This window comes from Lacerta agilis, chromosome 12 (genome assembly GCF_009819535.1).
Source record: "Lacerta agilis isolate rLacAgi1 chromosome 12, rLacAgi1.pri, whole genome shotgun sequence".
NCBI lineage: Eukaryota > Metazoa > Chordata > Lepidosauria > Squamata > Lacertidae > Lacerta > Lacerta agilis.
The window spans coordinates 36,759,447-36,780,994 of NC_046323.1; the positions used below are offsets into that span (position 1 = coordinate 36,759,447).

The 21,548-nt window shown below is 43.1% G+C and overlaps 1 protein-coding gene across 1 annotated transcript in view; it reads left to right on the forward strand.

Moving 5' to 3' along the window:
* MYO3A (myosin IIIA) overlaps positions 1 to 21,548 on the forward strand; it is a 103,838-nt gene that overhangs the window by 6,253 nt on the left and 76,037 nt on the right. Inside the window, 3 exon segments of the mRNA XM_033165957.1 lie at positions 980 to 1,114; positions 12,847 to 12,951; positions 14,336 to 14,435. Coding sequence (XP_033021848.1) covers positions 980 to 1,114; positions 12,847 to 12,951; positions 14,336 to 14,435 — 340 coding nt within the window.

The following is a 21,548-nucleotide window of genomic DNA, read 5'->3' on the forward strand; positions in this document are numbered from 1 at the left end:
TTTTTTAAATGCCTTGTCCTAAGGTCTTATCTTACTATACTAGGGATTATATAGCTATATATGAAATTTCATGCATATCGGTTAATATCTTGACCCTCCTCCGCCAAAATAGCTGTTCACTTGGCTGTTTTCCTCTGTCATGAAGGCTGAAATTTCAGTTCAGAGAACGCTTACTGTTCCCAACCCTAATCCTGTGGAAAGCCATCTAATTAGACTTTAATTTGATTTTGAGATGTTTTTAGGAGGTAATTTAATGATTGTTTGATTTTATACCAATGTTATGTATCTGATGTTAGCCACCCTGAGCCCGACTTTGGCCGGGGAGGGCGGGATATAAATCAAAATTTATTATTATTACTTGTTATTATTCCTTTGTAAGAAAATATGAAATAACGTAAAACCATTTTTGTGGGGGAGGGATCAATGGGGGGGTGACAAGAAATTTTCCGCACCGGGTACCACCTGACCTTCCCATGCCGGGGGGGGGGTGTGACAAATTTTTTTTTGCCCCCGTGTACCAATTTACCTTGCTACGCCCCTGCTCCCAGCATCCCTACCAATGGGTCATGCTGGCCTGAGGCTGATGGGAGTTGGGTACAGTATTCAGAGGGCCACAGGACTCCCATCCCAGCTATATAGACACTTACCAGGAAATAAGTCTCATTTAACTCAGTGGGGCTTACTAGACGTGTATAGGATTGCACTGGGGAAAAGCCTCTAGAAGTGTTCAGTTCAGGTTATACTTTTTCTCAGACTTCAGACACTTATGGCTAGAAACCTTTCCCCCAATTTCTCTTTTAATCTCTCAATATTTTCTCAAAAGACCAATTTGTTTTCAGATTCTATGCAGTGCAAAACCTTTTGACTGTACATCAGTAAGTATACCTAATAAGTATATTATTATATGTTGTCCGTAAAACATCTTCACAAGGTGTTCCATTAACTCACTGTTTCTTTTGCTTTCCATCCATGTTACTAGGACATTGATGAGGAAATTGAAGCAGAGTACAACATTTTGAAAGCTCTTTCTGACCACCCAAATGTAGTCAAATTCTATGGACTGTACTACAAGAAAGATGTGAAGGATGGAGACCAGCTGTGGCTGGTTCTGGAGGTAGGTGTGCTTTGGTTATTGGTTGGTTTCTGTTCTCCTTCTGGTTTTTAAGTGACCACCCCAAACAGGATCTTGAATGAGAAAGCTCAATGCCATTACGAAAGAGTTTTGAGTGTCACAGGATATCATTCTAATTGCACTTACTAGATACAACAAAGGTAGACAGTGTGGCACCTTTAAAATGTCATTTGACTACCACTCCCATCAGTCCTAGACAGTGTAGCCAATAGTCAGGGAGGATGGGAGTTGTAGTCCAAAACATCTGAGATACTACAGTACATCCAACTGACTTTCAGGACCCATCATACCCCAACAGCCTAATAAAGCATACCTTAGGAGTCTCTGTTACCACTCCATGTGATCATTTGTGTTTATGATGGCTTTTAGATGGTTTAATGTGCTGCTTATAGCCAGAGCCAGCTCACAGACGAGGTGGGGTGAAACACCCTACCACTTCTGTTGATGGAGAAACTCTGCTTTGCCACTGGTCTCCCCTGCGCCTCTAAGTGGCAAAGATCTCTAGAATGCCTCCCCTCTCTTGCCAAGTCAGTGAGAGGGGAGGCATTCTGCCACCCTGTTTTGCCACCTGGTGGGACGGGAGATTCAGCCACGGCTTCTCCTTAAGGAGAGGCCCTTGCTAAATCTTGCTTCCTACCACCTTATGGCAAGGCTTTGCAAGGGCTTTTCCTTGAAGGAAAGCCCTTGCAGAGCCTCACCTTTCTTTTTTAATAGCAGCAGAGAAGCCCAGTCCACAGTGAGAAGAACGCACAAGATCAGTGCAGCCTTGCAGCCCTGTAAGCTTAGGGCAAACCCAATGTCTTCTTGAGAAGCACTCTGGGGAGGGCCAACAGACTTGAGGAAAATATTCTGGCCTGTTCCAGGCATCAGCTGATCTCATTTGAGATAAAGATTAAGTGACTGGGCACCTCATATCTTGTGGGGAGAACCTAGAAATGCCAGAGTGTGCCGGCAGCTCTGCTTGTCATCTTCATGCCTCGCTATTGCAGTACAGCCAAGGAAAGACTGTTTCTGCTTTGTTTTGAGCACCTAAGCTGCTATTTAATGTGACAGTAGTAGTGTCTTGATTTGGCCCCGCAAGTCAGCTGTTAATCTGCAGAAGCACCTATAGACATTCCTGCAGAAAACCCCATTTCAAAGTAGCTCCATTGACTTGTGTGGGCGTGGATGGGGGGGCAGCTGCTCCCCCCATCAAGTACCTATAAATAACAAACAATCCTTAACTAACTGACCAATTGTGTCACAGATAACTCGGTTCTGACCCCCCCCCCCCACATAATGACTGCCACCCCTAAAATAAACCCTAGCTATGCCCATGTTGACTTTGGAAAACAATTGCTAGACATTTAGGTAAGTCTCTGAAGGGTGGGCATATTAACTCGCACAATTTTACTTACTGCATTATTGTTGGAGAGCATTATTGTTGTGCTTCAGTTTTAGATGCCGGCCATGCCCTTTACCCAGGTATTCCATTCCATTCTCCCTCCTCCCCCATTTTCTGTCTCACACACACACACACACACACACCTGCAAGAGTCAACCTTCCAGGGCCACTGAGCATGCTCAGTCTCCACTAGGATGTTTTGAGGAGAGTTTATGGGTTTATGGGAGCCAGTGTGGTGTAGTGGTTAAGAGCGGTAGTGTAGATCCATTGACTTGCCTGGGACTCGGACTCGGAACCAGAGGAGTCTCAGTTTGCACCGGATCCTCTGCCTCAGACATCATCTGAACCAAGTCTGGGGACTGATCCTGAAGAGCCGAAGTCTGCACAGGTTCCCCTGCAACAAGCACCAGCTGGGTTGAGTCAGGGGCCTGAGCCTGTCCTGGCTCCAGATGCAGAGAACACCTCGTTGCCGTCAGCAGGGCCATCACTGACAGCTGCTCCACTACTGGCTGGGTCAGGAGAGGCTGAGGTGGCCCCTGAGTCTAGTAACCCACCAACGTCTCCTGAACTGCAGAGACTCAGGTCTGAGAGAAGGAGAGACCTGGGTACTCGCAAGAGGAGTGCTCACCTTCAGGCAAGACAGGGTGGTGAGTCGTCGGGGGATCAGGACCGGCCATTACCTTGTCAGAGATAAAAGGCTGTCAGACCCCACCGCCGGTTGTGAGAGCAACAATGCTGCTTGCCAGATCCTGCCTGCGTTTCTGTACCTGACCTTGCCTGGTTTCCTGCCCCATTCCCTGCCTTGACTCTCTTGAACTGACTCCTCGCTGACTTTGCAAACTCCGGACCAGACCTGGACCTCACTTCTTGGATTACCCTCGGGCCCAGCGCAGGTAGACTCATAATCTGGGGAACCGGGTTCACGTCTCCGCTCCTCCACATGCAGCTGCTGGGTGACCTTGGGCTAGCCACACTTCTCTGAAGTCTCTCAGCCCCACTCACCTCACAGAGTGTTTGTTGTGGGGGAGGAAGGGAAAGGAGAATGTTAGCCGCTTTGAGACTCCTTCGGGTAGTGATAAAGCGGGATATCAAATCCAAACTCCCCCTCTTCTTCTTATTATTCCCCCTGATTTTTTATTCCCCCCCCCCAATGATTTCTACAAATCTTTGGCTTCCTGTAAGCTTTTTTGCTGCTTCCCTCTCGTTCATGGATGGTGCTGTTTTGGCTGCTCCAATACTCATAGCCTGAACCCTGAGAATGGAGAGCATGAAATACGATGACTCATCTTTGTAGTTCATTCAGCTGCAGGCCTGCCCTGATAAGTGTTGCGTTATGAATTCTTCCTTGCAGCAGGCCTTGAAGTTAATTAATAATGCTAACCACACACACTACTAATCCCAAGGAATAATTATCATGGAGGATTATTGTGATCCAGTTGGCAGCAGTGTTTGCTAATTTAAAGCCCTGCCTGAAGTGATACTAAGTTATATTATTCGGCTTTGATCTTTTTTCTTTTAAGAGTTAACGTCAAGCGTTTGCATTTTGTTCCCATTTAATTCCGCAGAAGAGATGTATAAATATTTAAATTTAACTGTAAATTCCTCAGTAGGCCTGTTCTTTATCAGTTGTGAGTTTGGTTTTTATCAAAATAAATGGATCAAATCTTCTGTGAGGAATTAACAATGGGCTACAGGGAGGTTTGAACACCATTTGGTATGCAGAGACATCTAAATATTTGCATAGCTGAAACTGTGCTTCACATCTCGCAAGCCAGTTTATAGAGGTCAGAGTGTTCCTTCCTTGCGATTTTTCAGAATATGTGTGTGTGGGGGGGGGAATGATAGAGATTAAGTGGAGAATCATGCACAACACCTTAAGTTCCTTGGAGAAAAAGATGGGATATAAATGTAAATAATATATAATGGTTCTTATTATGTGGCCAACATCACTGTGTAAACTGGTGTGCTTTATTTGGAGCAGTGAATAATCCCTGGTTATATAAGGGTGTTTTTCTACCAGGTTCTGTGACTCATTTCCTACCCATCCAGCAAGTTTTCTACTCCAGGCTTCCCCAACCTGATTGTGGATGATAGGAGTTGTGGTTCAAAATATCTGGAGCACACTTGGTTGGAGAATGCAGTTATAGTCTTTTCCCCTTTCCCCTTGAACTTGGTAACTACCGTATTTTTCACTCTATAAGACCCACTTTTTTCCTCCTAAAAATTAAGGGGAAATATCTGTGTGTCTTATGGAGCGAATGGTGGTCCCTGGAGCCAAATTGCCCAGGGGCCAAAAGCATATAGTGCTTTTTATTTTACAAAGAGAAAAAAGGGTGTTGAAAGGACCCCACTCAGCAGCTGATCAGCAAGAGATCGGGAGAGAGATAAGAGTCCCCGGCTCCTTTTCAGCCCCGCCCTCCTTTGTTGAATGTGCTGCAGAGGGAGGTTGTTTGTTTCCCCAACCACATGTGACTGGCTGATTAGATTATCTGTATGGAAATTGTAGAAATGGCTCCCTTTCCTTCAGAAGCTGCAGAAATGTGAGTTGAACCCCATTAAAAATGGGGCTTTTTCTCTTTGCTTTTCCCCCTTTGCAAAAGGAGCTTTGCTTTTTTTGCAAAAAAGCTGCAAAACTTTTAGCTGATCCTCAAAAAAACCAGGGCTTTTCCCTTTGCAAAAAAAGCTACAAAACTTTTAGCTGATCCTCAAAAAAACCAGGGCTTTTCCCTTTGCAAGAAAAGCTGCAAAACTTTTAGCTGATCCTCAAAAAAACAGGGCTTTTAGAGGAGGAAAACCAGATTTTTTTTTCTTGTTTCCCCCTCTAAAAACAAGGTGCGCCCTATGGTCAGGTGCGCCCTAGGGAGCAAAAAATACAGTAAAACCTTAGGCTGCCTATAAAACAGAACAGAGATAAGTGGTCCTTCTCAGAATAGAAACCCTCAATTCATAAGCTCCCATAGTTGTCTGTACGTAAAATAAATTGGTTAAGAAGGGATTCTCCGAAGCGTGTCCCAGTCGACTTATTGAATATTAATTGCAGAAGTGGTTTTGCTGCTTTTATAGTATGCATTCTACCTCATTATATGCTGCTTCGATAGCTTCTGGCTGTGAAGCAGTTTATACATCTGCAAAATAAAGAAATGGTGGCACTCACAGCCTGTGGCATGCCAGGCATGGAAGTATAGGAAGCTGCCATTAGCCCATCTAGCTCAGTATTTTCTGACTGGAGCTCTCCAGGATTTCATTCTCTGTTTTCTCCTAGCCCTGCCTGGAGATTGATCCTGAGACCTTCTGCCTGAAAAGCAGGTGCTTTGCCCCTGAGCTATTGCCCTTCCCCAAGAGTATATGTATATGTATATGTATATGAGAGCCATTACATGTTGCTTCTGTTCAATCTCAACCCTGTTTGGGATGGTGTGCAAAACAGTCCAGATCTATGCAGACCAAAGGTAGCAGCAGCCTGCTTCAACAATTATTGTATAAGTTTCCCAATTCATGAGGATTGCCAGGGAGCAGAAGCTGGTATTTGTCATACAGAAAGCAGCCTCAGTGTTTCCCAACTGCTTCATATTATCAAGTCCACCTAATGGAAACAGATGACTTTACTGTAAATAAGTAAGTAAGTAAGTAAGTAAGTAAGTAAGTAAGTAAATATCTGTACTTCTACTTAAAATCAAGAGTTTTGCCCCAGCCCCCTTTTGTATTTCCTATAAATGCTTGCTTGCATTTTGCATTGCATTTCCTTTTGTCCACCTTTATCTACTACATTTCCTTGTACATCTCCTTCCTTGCCTAATCAGTTGTGCTACCACCTGTGTGGAAACAATAGCCCAATAACAATGGGTACAAAAAGTAGGTTACTTGAACACGCTTTATCGATAATGACAAAATGGTTTACTAAGGAACCCTTATGCCTGCTCACTGCAATAGAACTGAAAATAGAGCTGCTTCGCTTTTGGCTGCGTGCTCTAATTATACTACATAATATATTGTCTTTCAAAAGAAGCCGCGTATGGGAAATAAATGTGCAAGAAGCCAATATAAGAAAGCCTTTTCCTACTCTTCAGACCTGGGTATTTTTCCATGCTGCCCTGTATAATTGCTCCTTTCAATCCAGCTCTGCCTTCTTTGATCCATTACGGCTCTAAACTAGCCTTGATTTAGCCATTTCTAATAATCAGCCGCGTAATGCCTCTTTTTTTACTTCCCAATTACAGTAATTTCGCTCTTTTAAAATTATGTCCCCCTTTCTCTGCAAGATCAAAGATTTGTGACTACAAGCAGGCTTTAGAATACTGAGGTCTGGTAAATACTCCTAATTTTCTGGGGGAAATTACATATTACAATCCCTTGTTTGAGCAGACTGAGGGCATAAATTGTTGCCTACCCTGGGGTACAGAATAAAGGCTGGCTTTCCTAACACTTTGTTTTCATCATCGTGTAGAAAAGCAAAAAGCCAGATTAAAGTTTAGATATGAGTTCTCAGGTATCTGCACTACTAGTGTCAAGATTAGATTTATGTCCAGAGTCAGCTCTTTGAGAATCAGTCTTCTTCGTCCCAAAGAACTCTGGGTTCAGCCAGGTTTGATCTTGTGTCTGGATCTGAATCCACTGAGGAAGCTCCATTCTCTCTTCCCCTCATCACTTATTATGGGAAGTCAACATGATAAATGTTATGTCTGGACAAGCATTTAAACTTGCCAGATGGAATGACCCCCCCAAGTGCTGATCTATGGGTTCTCCTGACCCCCTGAGCCAATTTTGGGGAGTTTGTGTGGAGGGGGTAAACCCCTTTGAGCAACATCTGGAGGAGGGCTACAGCTGTCCTACAGGTTACAAGCTGGAGAACTCTGGCAACTATAAAGCTTACCTTGGTTTTCAGATGGGCAGCTCCTGAAGTTTGTTTATAAGCCAAGCATGGGAGAACATCCCCACCACTTCTAGTGTGAGAAATTGTGACCTGGTAAGTGGCTGTCGGTTTTCTGCCATCTGCTTTGCACACAGAGGGTCACAGGTTCAATGTGCAACATCTGTAGAAAGGGCTAGGAGAGGCTTCTGCCTGAAATCCTATAGAGCGGCTCTCAGCATGGACAATATAAGATAGATGGGTGAATAGTCTGATTTGGCATAAGGCAGTTTCTGGTGTTCTTATGTCTGGTCCTCAGTACTTGTTCCTCTTCCCACGTCTCTCCAATATCAAGAAAAATTATTGCTTTATGGGTCTCATCTTCCTTGCCTGTCTAGCATATCTCAGTGATGGGCTAATTGAGAAGCAAGTGAACAAATGATTTTTTATTTTTTTATTTTTGGAAAAACCAAATTTATAATGGAGCATTTGCTTCCAATGCTTCCAAGTGTCATTTTAAATTGCAACCCCATCATCAAAATCATCCAGCTCATCTTGCAGTTTTAACTCATCATTCATCTGTAACACAGGGGGCACATTTCTATTAGCAGAGCACATGCCCTCTTCTCACCCCAGGTAACCAATGACTCAACACAGGCATTAGGAAGCTGCTGTGCCTGTAGATTCAAGGATCATTAGCCCCAGTGCTAAGGCATGCTGATTTTCACATGTGGCAGAGGGTGGAAGAGAAGCAGAACCAGGTACCCATACGTTAGGCAAAGGTGAAAAAGAGCCTAGACCCAGACCCCAGACAAAAACAGGAGACCAGCATCCCCCGTCACACCTAGGGTCCTTCCAGATTTCCTGTTGCCCTGCTGTCCCCCCCCCCCGAAAACCCAATGTTTACCACTGAATAGGAGCAAACATCCATTGGGTTTTCCTGGGGGAAATGGTGGGACAAACAGAAAACCACTTGGACACATACTTTCTAGACACGAGTCAAGAAGAAGTGTGGATGAGCCCATAGACCTTCAGTTAAACACAGGGGCTTGGGTCAGTGGACCCAGACTTGTACACTGTTCCTCCACATATCAAGAGAATATGAATATGGGTTCCCTTGTGCTCCTGCCAATGCGTCCGCCCAGTGCCAACCTCTCCCACTAAGTGGCAGTGGCACTGACCCTGGTACTGGGAGCAGCTAGGTGCGTGACAACACCCCTCTCTGCTGCTGTTACTGGGAATATGTGATTTAAAAATCATTGCAAGTGGTTGTGTTAACATCTGGTTCAGTGAGTGTCAGATTAGCATTGTGACATGTGTTCGGAGTTATATAAAAGTCTGCTGGCTCAGAGCGAGAGTTCCATTGTTCTCTTCCCCACTGCCATCCCCAAATGCAATTCAAAGGTGATTCATAAGCATAGCAGAATATTTTAGGCAAATGGGGGTGAATTCTGTTGTTTTCATTTCCTTGTGCTCCCCAATCATATTTTCACGGATATTGTTGCTAAATTGTTTATGTTCAGCTGCACCAATTTAGACAGTTGACTGTGTTGTGTTGTGTTGTGTTTGTGTGTTTTTAAAGACATAACCTTTGATCTGTGCCTGCAAAGACAGTCATGGCGAATGGTGCCTTGACACAATTAGTAAAAGTAGACATAGGAACAGAAAAATTAAATTGGAGGGGACACTTTGCCCATGAGGTTTTCCCTGGGCTGTAGAGAAAATAGAACAAGGCTTATATTAACCCAGGGAACGTGGAGTGCTGCTTGCCCAGTTCAAAAAAAGGACATGCTTCCAAATATCCCTTCTCCATTATGTATTGAAATTCATATACAAATAAATTGAACTTCACTACAAATAAATGTGCTGGATGCTGTGCAAAAAACCATTTTTGCATACATTTGTTCCTGCGTGGGCCGAAGAGTGCTTTGGCTTCCTCCTTTGAGGATCACAGTGATTTTAACTTCGCCTGACAACTGCTTTGCAACGCCTTCATTTTATGCACCTCCAAAAGTGCCAGTTTATAGGAAGATCAAATAATAATTTAAAAAGTATCAGATACTAAGAAAGGGAGTTATGTGAAAGGCGTGTTTATTTTGTATGGTTAACAAGTTTCTTGGCGTGCCAACCTTTAATTTATGCTCAGCGTTAAAAAGCGTGGGGCACAGCTCAGCGGTAGAGCACTTGCTTGGCATGCAGAAGGTGCCAGCTTCAATCTCCAGGCAGAGCTGGGAGAGACCCTTGCCTGAAATCCTGGAGAGCCACTGCCAGTCAGTGAAGGCAGTACTGAGCTAGATGGACCAAGATTTTGCCTTGGTGTAAGGCTGCTTCCTAGGTTTCTATGTAAACCCAAGATGGCTGGCATCCATCTGTCTTGGGAGACAATAGAGGACTGCACCTTTGAAGGTGGTCAAGCTGTTGGATGTTTGCAGCACCTGCTGTGGCTGTAGAAATCAATGTGGGAGAGACATGTTTTGTTGCAGCTGGGGCAGATGAAGGTGTCCAGTTATGTTCCTGCAGATGCACCATGGCATTTCTTCTCTCTGCGCTCCTCCCAGTGGTCATTTCTCCTCTGATCACAGCTATGGATACACGACTTGACCACCTGTTTCCAGGTACTGCGGTTGTCTGCGAGGGGTTCTCACATGACAGGGTTGATGCTGCCAGCCTTCATGTCATGTTTGCAGATTTTTTGGGTTCGTGATCTCGGGTGGCACACCAAAACACAGTTTCTTCGGGTCCACAATCTTGCGTGGTGCCCCAAAACACACATGCCTGAAAAATAACATTTTTTCCAGTGTTTGAGATCTTGCATGGGTCATGTTCAAATATAGCCATGTTCAAATATATAAAAGGATGTCATATAGAGGAGGGTGAAAGGTTGTTTTCTGCTGCTCCAGAGAAGTGGACACAGAGCAATGGATTCAAACTACAAGAAAGAAGATTCCACCTAAACATTAGGAAGAACTTCCTGACAGTGAGAACTGCTCGGCAGTGGAATTTGCTACCAAGGAGTGTGGTGGAGTCTCCTTCTTTGGAGGTCTTTAAGCAGATGCTTGACAGCCATCTGTCAGGAATGCTTTGATGGTGTTTCCTGCTTGGCAGGGGGTTGGACTGGATGGCCCTTGTGGTCTCTTCCAACTCTATGATTCTATGTGATTCGTGTGAGAATGCAGACCCAGAAGACGGCATCCCAGATTTGGACTGTGTTGTGTTAAGGGTATGTGTTTGAAGTGCTATCAGAAGAGAAAGAGACCCATCAGTGTGGATCAATTGTGTGGATGGGAGATGTGTGCTTGTTTTGGTAATGCTCCACTTCTGATCCCTCACCTGAATTGAGTGTTCATTGTGGCTCATGAAAGGGCCAGGCCTTCTGCAAATATTTAAATTGATGAGAAGCCCTGTCCTTGGATGGCTTACGCCCAACAGAGTCTCACTGAAGAGTACAGAGCTAACCTCAGCATATTATTTTGACAAATGGGCCGTCGATACGCCACAGATTCCCACAGGACTGCAAAACTTCCATTGAGTTTCAGTTTGTTTATTGGATTCACCATCGATTGTATGACAAGATAAACATGGACAATTAATGAAGCATTCAGCTGTCCTTAAAACAGACTGCCACATGAGAATCTAGGTAAATAAGTCTAGTATTTCTGTGGAAAGGGCAAACAGAGCCACTTTTTCTAATGATTGCCTATATCTCTTTGTGCACAAGGCCTCAACTTTCCTGCTAACTGCTACCAAAGGTCAAAACAAACGAGTGAGCTGGCTGAAAAACATAGCTCTTACTTCCTTCTAGATGGGCCATTGCAATAAATAAGCAGGAATACCTTACACAGTGGCCTAAACTACAACCACAATGTCTTAAATCATAAGGGATCTCCTCAGGTTCCCCTCCAAAACAGCATAGGGTATTTTGTTAAAATTACAGTATGTGAAAGCTCCCAGTTTTTGAGGCGTGATATATAGTTCATCTTGGAGAAGGAATGTAGCTCAGTGGTAGAGGACATGCTCTGTGTACAAAAGGTCCCAAGTTCAATTCCTGGCATCTCCATCTAAAGCTGGGGAAAGAATCCCATCTCTGATCCCATTAATCATGGAAAAGAGGTGGGCAGAAGGCTGGCCTTCTTTTTTGTGACAGTACTCTGGTATGGAGTATCAGCTTCTTTTCTTTCACAGCCTGTGGCAGCCATTTTTTACTGGCATCCGCAGCACACACACACACACCCCCAATATATGAGTACTGACACCTCATTTTCTACCCAAAAAGCACTGGAGAAAAATTTATAGGAATTTGTTAAAGGAGTTCTTTGTAATTTGCAGTAGATCAGCAAGAATTTTAGAATCCCGGTCAATTAATAATAGCAATAACGAACTATTCCCCCTCCAGGCTAAGATTGCTGATCTAACAAAATCTTGCTGTAACCAGGAACAATTTTTGTGCTTGTGTAGAACAGGCATGGCCAAAATTTGCCCTCCAGGTGTTTTGGGACTACAATTGCCATCATCCCTAACCACTGGTCCTGTTAGCTAGGGATGATGGGAGTTGTAGTCCCAAAACATCTGGAGGTCCAAGTTTGGCCATGCCTGGTGTATAGTGACTGTGGACTCTTCTACAGTGGTCAGTTAAAACATAAAAAGTGCGTTATAAAAATGTGGCACCAGAGGGCACTGTAGAGCAGTGATCTGTTATCAATGGAAAATTGCGTTGAGAGTTATATTACGTGGTTTTTTAAAAAGTGTTTTTACAGATCAGTGTCAATCCAGACTGCAACCTCTGTTGAGCTCTAGAACCAAAAGCAAAACCCTGTGCTCAGCAGTTGCTCTTAAGCCCTAGGTTCTTTAATGTTCTGAAGAGAGCCATTGTAGTGTAGTGGTTAGAGTGTTGGACTAGGACCTGGGAAACCAGGGTTCAACACCCCCACTCATGTGTGCCATTCACTTGGTTTCCTTGAGCCAGTTGTTGTCTTGCAGCTGAATCTATGTTGCAGAGTTGTTGTGGTGATAAAATGGAGAGAAGGGAGAACCTTGAGCTCATTGGAGGAAAGGTGGGATATAAACGTGGTAGTAATATTATGGCAATGTGTCTTGCACCTTGCTCCAGCTGGTAGATTTTGAGGTTCTAATAAAACACCAAGTAGCTCCTACGAGGCTGAAGTGTACTCACAAGAGCAGAAGTCTGCCTATTGTGTAGAGTAGACAGTGCTTAGGTAAGACAGACCAATTATCTTAGCTGGGAATAAATAAGAAAGCTCCCTATGGTCTTAAGGCGACCTATTTTGAGGGAGAGCTTTTAGTCCTACATTGTTTACTTTTTGATCCATCCCTAATCCATGGGAGAAAGTTAGGCTATAAATATACTTTTAAATGAATGAATAGCAACTGGGTTAACAAGCCTAATAAAAAACAAAACAAAAAAATGTAATCATTACGTTTTTCTTTTCTTTTTTCTTTTCTTTTCTTTTCTTTTCTACCAAATAGCTGTGTAATGGAGGATCTGTGACTGACCTTGTAAAAGGATTTCTGAAACGAGGAGAAAGAATGAGTGAAGTTATTATCGCTTTCATTTTACACGAAGCCCTGATGGTAAGTAAGGAAATGCATTAACAGTTCAAATATTGGTTCTTATTTTTGGTAGAGAATTAATTTTGGTACAGAGTTAAGTACTGGAAGGGAAATGGGACATGGCCCCACCGACCTCAGTCTGCCCTCAGCCAGTCCTCACCTAGTCCTCACCTGCTTTCCTTCGTCCTTACTACCAGTCCAGTGGGTAGCACTGCCTAGCAGGTTCTACCTGGTCTCAGTGTTGCCCCTTGTACTACTTATCAGATGGTGGAATAGAGAAAAAACTAGCATTTAGTGTCCCTGCCTGTCACTGGCTCTCTTTCCACCTACTGTTGGTCCCCCTCTCTATTCCACCCTACTGAGCACCCAGTGGGCACCAGCCAGGGGGGGAGGAAAGGAGATGCAGTAGGTGCGGACCGCCCAGGATGTCACCACTGAGGGGATGACAAAATGCTGGGTGGCACTCACTTTGGTGCCTGTAGTGCACCCGAGCCTCTTCTGAGAGAGACGCGGTGGCTTGGGCATGCACAGACTCTGCACTGCCCAAACAGTATGCCCACTGCCTTCCCCCCCCCCAGCTGTAGGGCAGCTGAGTGGGAGGAGGCAGGCAGACTCCAGAGGCCCCACGGTGTGCCCTGCCCCTTGGCACCCCGCCCCAGGCACCCAAGCGGCTTCCTCCACCTCTGGCACCAGTTATCACTAGAGTTCAGTGTACTGAAATCCTCTGGTCTCTATGGGATTAACCTCTTCCTTCTCCTTCTCCCGAGCAGCCTCTGAAGGAGGACTTCAACAGCATTTACTTTCAGTTTCCACAAAGCCTTGCTTGCTGTTATATATGAAATGAAGATCATGGTTTAATAGAAACTCTACATAGTTAAACAAGCCTGTTTCGTAAACCATGGTTTGAAGTTGACTTGTTTAGAAACTGCTCAGAGTTGTAAGGTTGCAAGTAAGAGCTGCCAAGTCTGTCTCATGGCTGCATGAAAGAAGGGGAAGGGAGTGCATGAGTCCAAGGCTTTTATGTGTAGCACTAAATCATGGTTTAGGGGTCCATACAAACACTGAATTTTGTTACATATTGCTGGGATAGCATTTCCTTCACCCACATCTTCCTAACTACAGACGCAGCAAATCTCAGGATAATAAGAGATTGTAAGATTCATTGGCTTGGGAAATGTATGAGTTTTATTCATTAAGGATTCCCCCAATGCAGATATTTACCATGAAAGATAATTTAAACTGTAATGGTTCACCATGTGAATTATGGTGGATTTGTACTATAGGTATATTCCTGAATTAAAAATACATTAAATGGAATACTTACTAAGTTTACAAATATTTTGACAATTTCGTATTTTCTTTATTGCAGATAAATTCATTTAAAAACCATAAACTCTCTTTTCAGGGGCTTCAGCATTTGCATGAAAACAGAACTATCCACCGTGATATCAAGGGAAATAACATCCTTCTAACCACTGAAGGAGGTGTTAAACTTGTGGATTTTGGTAAGTTGCAATGTCCTTATACCCTTGAGATGTCATGTTGCACTTGTCTGTCAAAAGCAGCCTACTTAGGGTCTGGACAAACATGACCCAGTGTGAGATGGAACAAGCCTTGGGCTTCAGTATACTTATGCCCTGCCTTCTCCTCAGGTAGAAGAAAGTTACACCTGCTCTGACCAAATACTGCACTGATTTTCACCTTGGGATCTGCCTAAAAGTAGTTCATGATACAGTATTCTGGATTTCAAAAAAGAAAGAGCAAAGTATATTTCCAGTTGGTGTACATGCACAACCTTGGCTTTAGCCATGGGTGGCTGGTATCTCCCGTAAAAAGTGGGATTCTATAAGTTATTGCTAAGTCATTTCCACCCATCCATGACACCAGCCATTGCTCCCACCCACCCCCCTCCCATCAGACATTATAGTTGAATTGTGTTTTGGAGATTCCTGTCGTGCAGATTAACACCATGTGGTGAAGTGGCTGGCTTGTCTCCTGTTCTGAGAGTTGATCTTGGCTGTTTATAAAGTTACTTTCTGTGTGCAGGCTGATTTTTATTACTCACCCCTTTGGAATTTTGCTTAACGTTTTAAACTTGGATATAAATATTTGAAATAAATAATGTAGGATCGCGATGTATAATATACACTGACATAAAGGCTAAATGTTTGGGAGTCTTGTGGCTAAGAGACCAGTGGCACAATTCTATACATGTCTATTCAGAAGTTAGCCCCATTGACTTCAGTGGGGCTTACCTCCAGGAAACTGGGCACAGGATTGTGGCCAACATGTCAAATCAGGAAGGCCTCAGTTCAAACCTCACCTCTGACATGAATGTATGTTTTGGCCTTAGGGAAGCCACTCTCAGCTCAAGATCTGTAAAATGGGAGTAATATTACTAACTTATCTTTCGTAGCTATTATAAGGATAACAAGTGTGTGTGTGTGTGTGTGTGTTTCTATCTAATATATGATCACTCTGAACATTCAAAAGTGCTGCGGAAATGCTAAATATGATTATTAAAAGCACTAATCATGGGTGTGCTGGGAAGTCCTGATTGCTGTAAGGTTTGGAAAAATCTTCTCTTGCCTCTCAAGATACTGTGCCTACTCATGCAGCCTTGATGTTAATGAGGTTGGCCATATCGCTCAGTACTAATTAGGTCAAGCCCTGTGTGATAGTGTCCCATTCACAACAGAAAGGGAACACCTCATTCAACTGTAAAATGAATTAAGAACAAAGACTAAAGCTGATTGGTCAGAAGTACCCATGTTGACCATGAATAGGAGGCTGTAAATTTTTGAGATAAATTTCCAGGAGTAAGAAGCTTGAAGTCTTAAAATCTTGCTTTTGGCATGGATATAGGCTTATCGTATATACCCGAATATAAGCCGACCCGAATATAAACCGAGGCACCTAATTTTCCCACACAAACCTGGGAAAGCTTATTGACTCGAGTATAAGCCGGTTCACCTTTGCCGCTGTGGAGGAGGAGGAGGAACGAGCAGCCCAAAAGCAGCCCTTTGGGCTGCTCCTTCCTCTTCCTCCTTTGCATTTATGCGAGCAGTTCAGGAATGGAACAAGCTGCCTGGGGAGAGTAAAGAACCGCTGTTCTTGTATGCTTCTCAAGGAATGGTTGACTGGGGAGAGCGGGTGGCAGCACAAGCGGAGAGAAAGGGCTTCTTTCTTGCCGCCCCCACCACCCGCCTCACTCAAGTATAAGCCGAGGGCAGCTTTTTCAGCACAAAAAATGTGCTGAAAAACTAGGCTTATACTCAAGTATATATGGTATCTTAAATTAAAATAAGATTTGTATTTCATGTAGTGTTTGGAATGAGTTTGGTTCTTTAGAATCTTAGTCAGTAACTGGATCTAGAGCTACTTTTCCATTCACTTCAGTATTCTAGCCAAACCTATGGAAATTTTCAATAAATACTTACGCATAGGCTATTGCAAAACATGGAGAGACACTATCTCACCAGTCCTACCAGTTGGGATGAATATGGATATTTTACAGTTAGGGAATTAATGTTGAATGAGAAGGACTTACCTTAGGACAGGGATAGCCAATGTGGTGCCCTCCAGGTGTTCTCTGGCTCCCAGTCAGCCCTAGCCAACTTGACCACCATTCAGGAGTAATGGGAGTTGGGTATGATGGATATTCCAATAACATTTTAAGGGCACCACGGCGGCTATCCCTGCCTTAGAAAATATCCAAAGTTAATTCTACATGACTTATACTTGCAAACATCTCCCTCAGGAGCCCTGACAGAGCTCAACACCTTTAGTAGCTGTTAAAAGGAGAGAGATATTCTTACCTATACAGATGTTTTAAGAAGAAAATGTGATTTTTCTGACCTTGTTGTCCATGCTAGGATTTATTTATTTTTTTGAAAAAAAACCTACTGTGACATGATTGGTTGTGGTTTTACTTGTTTCACATTACCGTAATTCTTTCATCGTTTGGTGGTTTGAGCTGATATAAGATCATTAGGGAATATATATCAATTAAATAAATACGAGCAAAGTTAAACGTTCGTAAATCTCACTGCATTTCAGTGGACAAGATCTAAGAACAGCCTTAATTCTGTTTAAATCTGTCAAACTCAAAATGTGCTTCCTTTTCGCTGGTTGTGCCTTTAAGAACTAGCCTCCTGGCATATCTGTGGCTAGTTTGGGATTATATCTTGGATCTCCCAGGTCAAAGTTCAGCTGTCTTTCCACTGGACTTTAGCTAGTTCTTTTTCTGTTGTTGCAGTGAGTGGATTTGTACTCTGCCAGCTTGACATCACATATGACAGCTGCTGTCAATAATAGGCAGGTTAATGGACCTTTGATAATGGAACTGGCTTTTTCTTCCCTTTGTGGCTTGTGGACTTCTGAATTGTGGGACATAATATTCTCCTGTTCTGCTAAGCCAATTTTTTTTTTTTTGCACAGCAGTCCTGATGCTAGCCTTTGTGAATGGCCTGCACCTTTCTTTCTTGGCTGTCATGTTATTTCCCCCACCCCACCCCCCAGCAGACATTCCAGATACTGTTGGATTAGTGCAGCCATTACAGACAATGTCTTGGGCACACATTTTCTGTAATGTGCGAGGGACAGAGGGGTACGCATACTCCTAAACATTTTGTGATTCCAACGTGAGAAGAAACTAAAATATATATATTATTTTTAGTTTCTTCTCTAGCACAGTGAATCATCAGTTCCGTTGCTACCTCCGATGGCAGCCTCATTTCCTGTCACGGTGTTTCCTGAGTCTCAGACAGAAGCGAGCGTTTAATGTGTGAAGTAGGAGTAGCACAGTGATTGGTCAGTTTCGTTGTTACCACCTCCAATGATGGCTTCCTTTCCTTGCCCGGTGCTTCCCGAGTCTCATACAGAAGTGAGCGTTTAATGTGTGAAGCAGTGTGGAATGTGGATGAGTGGTGTTTTACTGATGAAAGTTTGGCCTCATTGAGGGTCAGTATTTCAATATGAGTAGGAAAATTACTGTTTTTCATCCTCACAAAGTAATGCATGTTCTTTGTACTTTTGTCCATTTACTGTATTTATTTTCCCCGATTTGAACTGTAAAATGGTGATTTTCTTGAGTCAAAATGAGAGTAACCATAAAAGCTTTCTTTAAAAAAAGAAAAAGCACTGTGCAAGTCCCATATTTTGGAGCCTGCTGTAATCTTTCAGCCATTCTCATGCTTCTCTGTCATGGCCTGGTCAGGATATGCACTCACACTCCACCCTGAAGCATTCCTAGGCACATCCCTGTGGGATAACCCATGATATCACATATGTGTTATGGGGTTTACATGATGTGATGCCCGCTTCCCCACTCACAAACTGAGGCAAGCTTTGCATAATTTGACCTCATGTTGTGTTCATCCATTTAAACCTTGTTGATTAATTTACTATGATGTAGTTTACTTTGGTGTTATTTAAGGCATAGCATGTTGTGGTATGTAAACAGCACTAGTCACAAATAATTAGATTTGAGGTTTTTTTTAATTAGCTGCATTTGACTGGGTTGTTTCATTTAGTTTCATGTTGTGTCATATGTCATGTACTTTAGGTCTGCAATTTGCAGGAAAGAGTTAACGTATGTAGGGAATGCAAATAACTAATTAATTTCAAATAGTGAACTATAAATAGATAGGTAACTGTGGCGACCCTACTTGGAATAAGAAGTTGACAACCACAAAAAAAGAAAAGAATTTGAATGCTTATGCTAATTTTAGGCGATTTGAAATGCAAGAATTGTTTTATAGAGATTGTAACAACTGCTGGAGGTCTTTTCGGAATGAATAGTGAATATTTTTCATTGCAACACATTTTATTGAAATCAAAAGTTACCTCTGCATATTTAGGCACCTGATCTTTGAATGGGACAATAACCTAAAATTCTTTCTGTGTGTTGATATATTTTTCAGCTCATATTTAATCTGTTAGGTCTGTGGCTTGACAAGTTATCAGCAATTACCCACACTGGGGATGCTCAAGATAATGATTCTACAAATGTTATATTCCATATTGTTGCAGAGTGTCCCCCAAACCTCAGGTGTAGATAGCGTGTGAGGAGCTACAGTGGATGGCAGGAGGATCAGTGAAATGCAATGTGCCATTCTGTGTGAGTGAATGTAATTTACTGCAGTACTATATCTTGCAGTAATATCTAGGATGATTAAATCCACTGGAAGGCAAGGCTCCTGAGCCTTCTCTTTGTTGAGTTGAAAAAGAAATTCCAGCAGGTGTAACTTCCTCACCTCTGTATGAGAAGTTGAATCCTTCGTTTGAATAAACCTTATAGGAGTTTCATGAGACAAGCCGTGCTAATAACATCAGGTGCCAGCAATACTTGCTCTGTATCTCATTTAGTGCCAGATTGTAGCTAAAGTAGGTTTGAACCAGTAGCACATGTGGCTTTTGAAGAAACATTGCCTGCTCTTTCTTTAACAACAAGCTTAACTTGACCATTCATATCTTCCTCTTAAAACAACAAAATAAAATCCTGGTTGTATGTAGTTGATTGTATGTAAGTCATTCTGGGAGTCTTTTTGGACTGAAGAGCAGGGTATTTCATTCATTCATTCATTCATTTGTTACATTTATATGCCACTTTATAGTAAAAAAAAACTCTTACAAAACATGAAGCAGTAAAATCAAGGAAAAAATAAAACTTCGCTTTAAAATATACAAAAGTTAAAATACTAATACATGTTTAAATGCAGATGCTCTAAATAAATAATTAAATAAAACACTTGTCCATCCAAGCCAGGTAATGCAGAAGGAAATTTGAACATGCCTGGGAAGAGGAGAATATGAGCTTGAGACACCATCATGGTGGTGGCTAAACCGTGGTTTGCCTGTTATTCAGTTGAGTTGTCACTGAAATGAAAGGATCCAGATAAGACCCAGGTAAACCAAACAGGAAAGAATTACAGTAATCCAATGAGGTAAAGTTAAGGGTATGAATTAAGAATGAACCAAATCCAAAGAACAGAAATGGACAGCTTTGCTTGGAGCATCAAACAGCATGACTAAACCAGAGGCTCAGACTCCACTATGAATCATCTCTGAGAAGCTGAGGGAAGATAATTGGCTTTTTTATTTAGAATGTTTGACATTGGCGTGTTGCAAGTACCAGGGGAATGCTGAACTGAAACAATTTGTTTAAGCTGCTTGTGGAACTTGGAGCCAGTCTAGATGTTATGGCAGCAAAGCTGTGTATAAGAGTCAGGTCCTACCTGGTCCTACTAATGGGCAGAATGAAGCAGCAGCCTCAGGCAGCAGATGTCTAAGCTAGTCTGCTGCTGTCAGGTATGGCGGAAGACGCTGTCCTTGTCACCAGTGCTGAAATAAGATTCAGTTACCAGACCAGTTGACTTCATTACATAGAACAGGCAAGGGAACATCTCAGGTAGCAAAATATCTAGGCCAGCCCTGTGGGTTACTGACAAATTCATATAAAGCTGGAGACAATGGGAGGGTGGGGCTCAACCCGAACATGCCCATCTTCTTTCCTCTCTCTCACCTCTTGGGGGCCCAGATGTAAGGAAGGACAGAGGACAATGGTTGCTAGTCAAAGGACAATGCCTTAAATACACCTAAAATTCCAGGCCCTCCCATTTCTACCTAACATCCCCAGAGTGAGATGGAAAGTATCCCAGCTCTGGGACCAATGGGAGGTGAAATCCAGCCCTCCCTCCAAAAGCAATAGGCTGACAGAAGAAGAAAATAATGGAGAAAATATCCTCTCCACCAACATGAGTCCAGCAGAGCTTTGGATTGGGTGGTTCCTTCAGCTTGGAATCTCTCTCCCCTGCCTCCTGGTGGGATTCCTCTGCTCAAAGGCATGGGAAAACATTCAGGTAGACTGGTGTCCTCTCTGGAAGCATGGCTCAGGAAAGGAGTTGCTTTTACACTTTCTTCCCTATTTGAACCATCACCTCCTAAGGCTTACTGTGACTATTCTTTCAACTCCAGATGATTAGTGAGCATGTGGTTTGTTCATCTTCTCATATGCCATAAGTCACTTGCTTCACCTATCCAGATTTGTTTTATTGCCCCAATGCCTCACTCTGTCCTCTGCGTATATCTGGGGCATTGCTGGCACAACTCCATGGAAAACTATCATGCAGATAATGCAGATATATTCAAATGTTGTGCTGGTGCAGACCTGCAGATTGGTTTTTTAAGTCAGACGCTTACCTGGGTATAATTCTGGCATCTGCAGCATGCTGCAGGCCAGTGTATGTCAGATGCATGCCAATGTGCACCCTGCCCAGCAAATGGGCCAGAGTCACTTGTATGATTACTGTGTTGGTCATCTCAGAAGTGGTCTTGCTGCTAGGTCTTTCCCACATTGCTGTATTGGATTTGTGGTTTTTTGACAGGGGTGTGGATGTGCGTAAGGTGGCAGTGGGGGGAACTTAAATAAATTGAGATGCCCTTCTGTCAGGAGCCCAGGTTCCTGGCTTGATAACACAGTAAGTGTAGGTAATTAAAAAGGAGGGTTTATTGCAAAAAACAGATAGCTCCGGATGGCTCTAGCCAAGTCGCCAGCATTATCACTCAAGATGACCCTTCTGAAGACTCCTTCCAGTGTCGACAGAAGATATTGAACT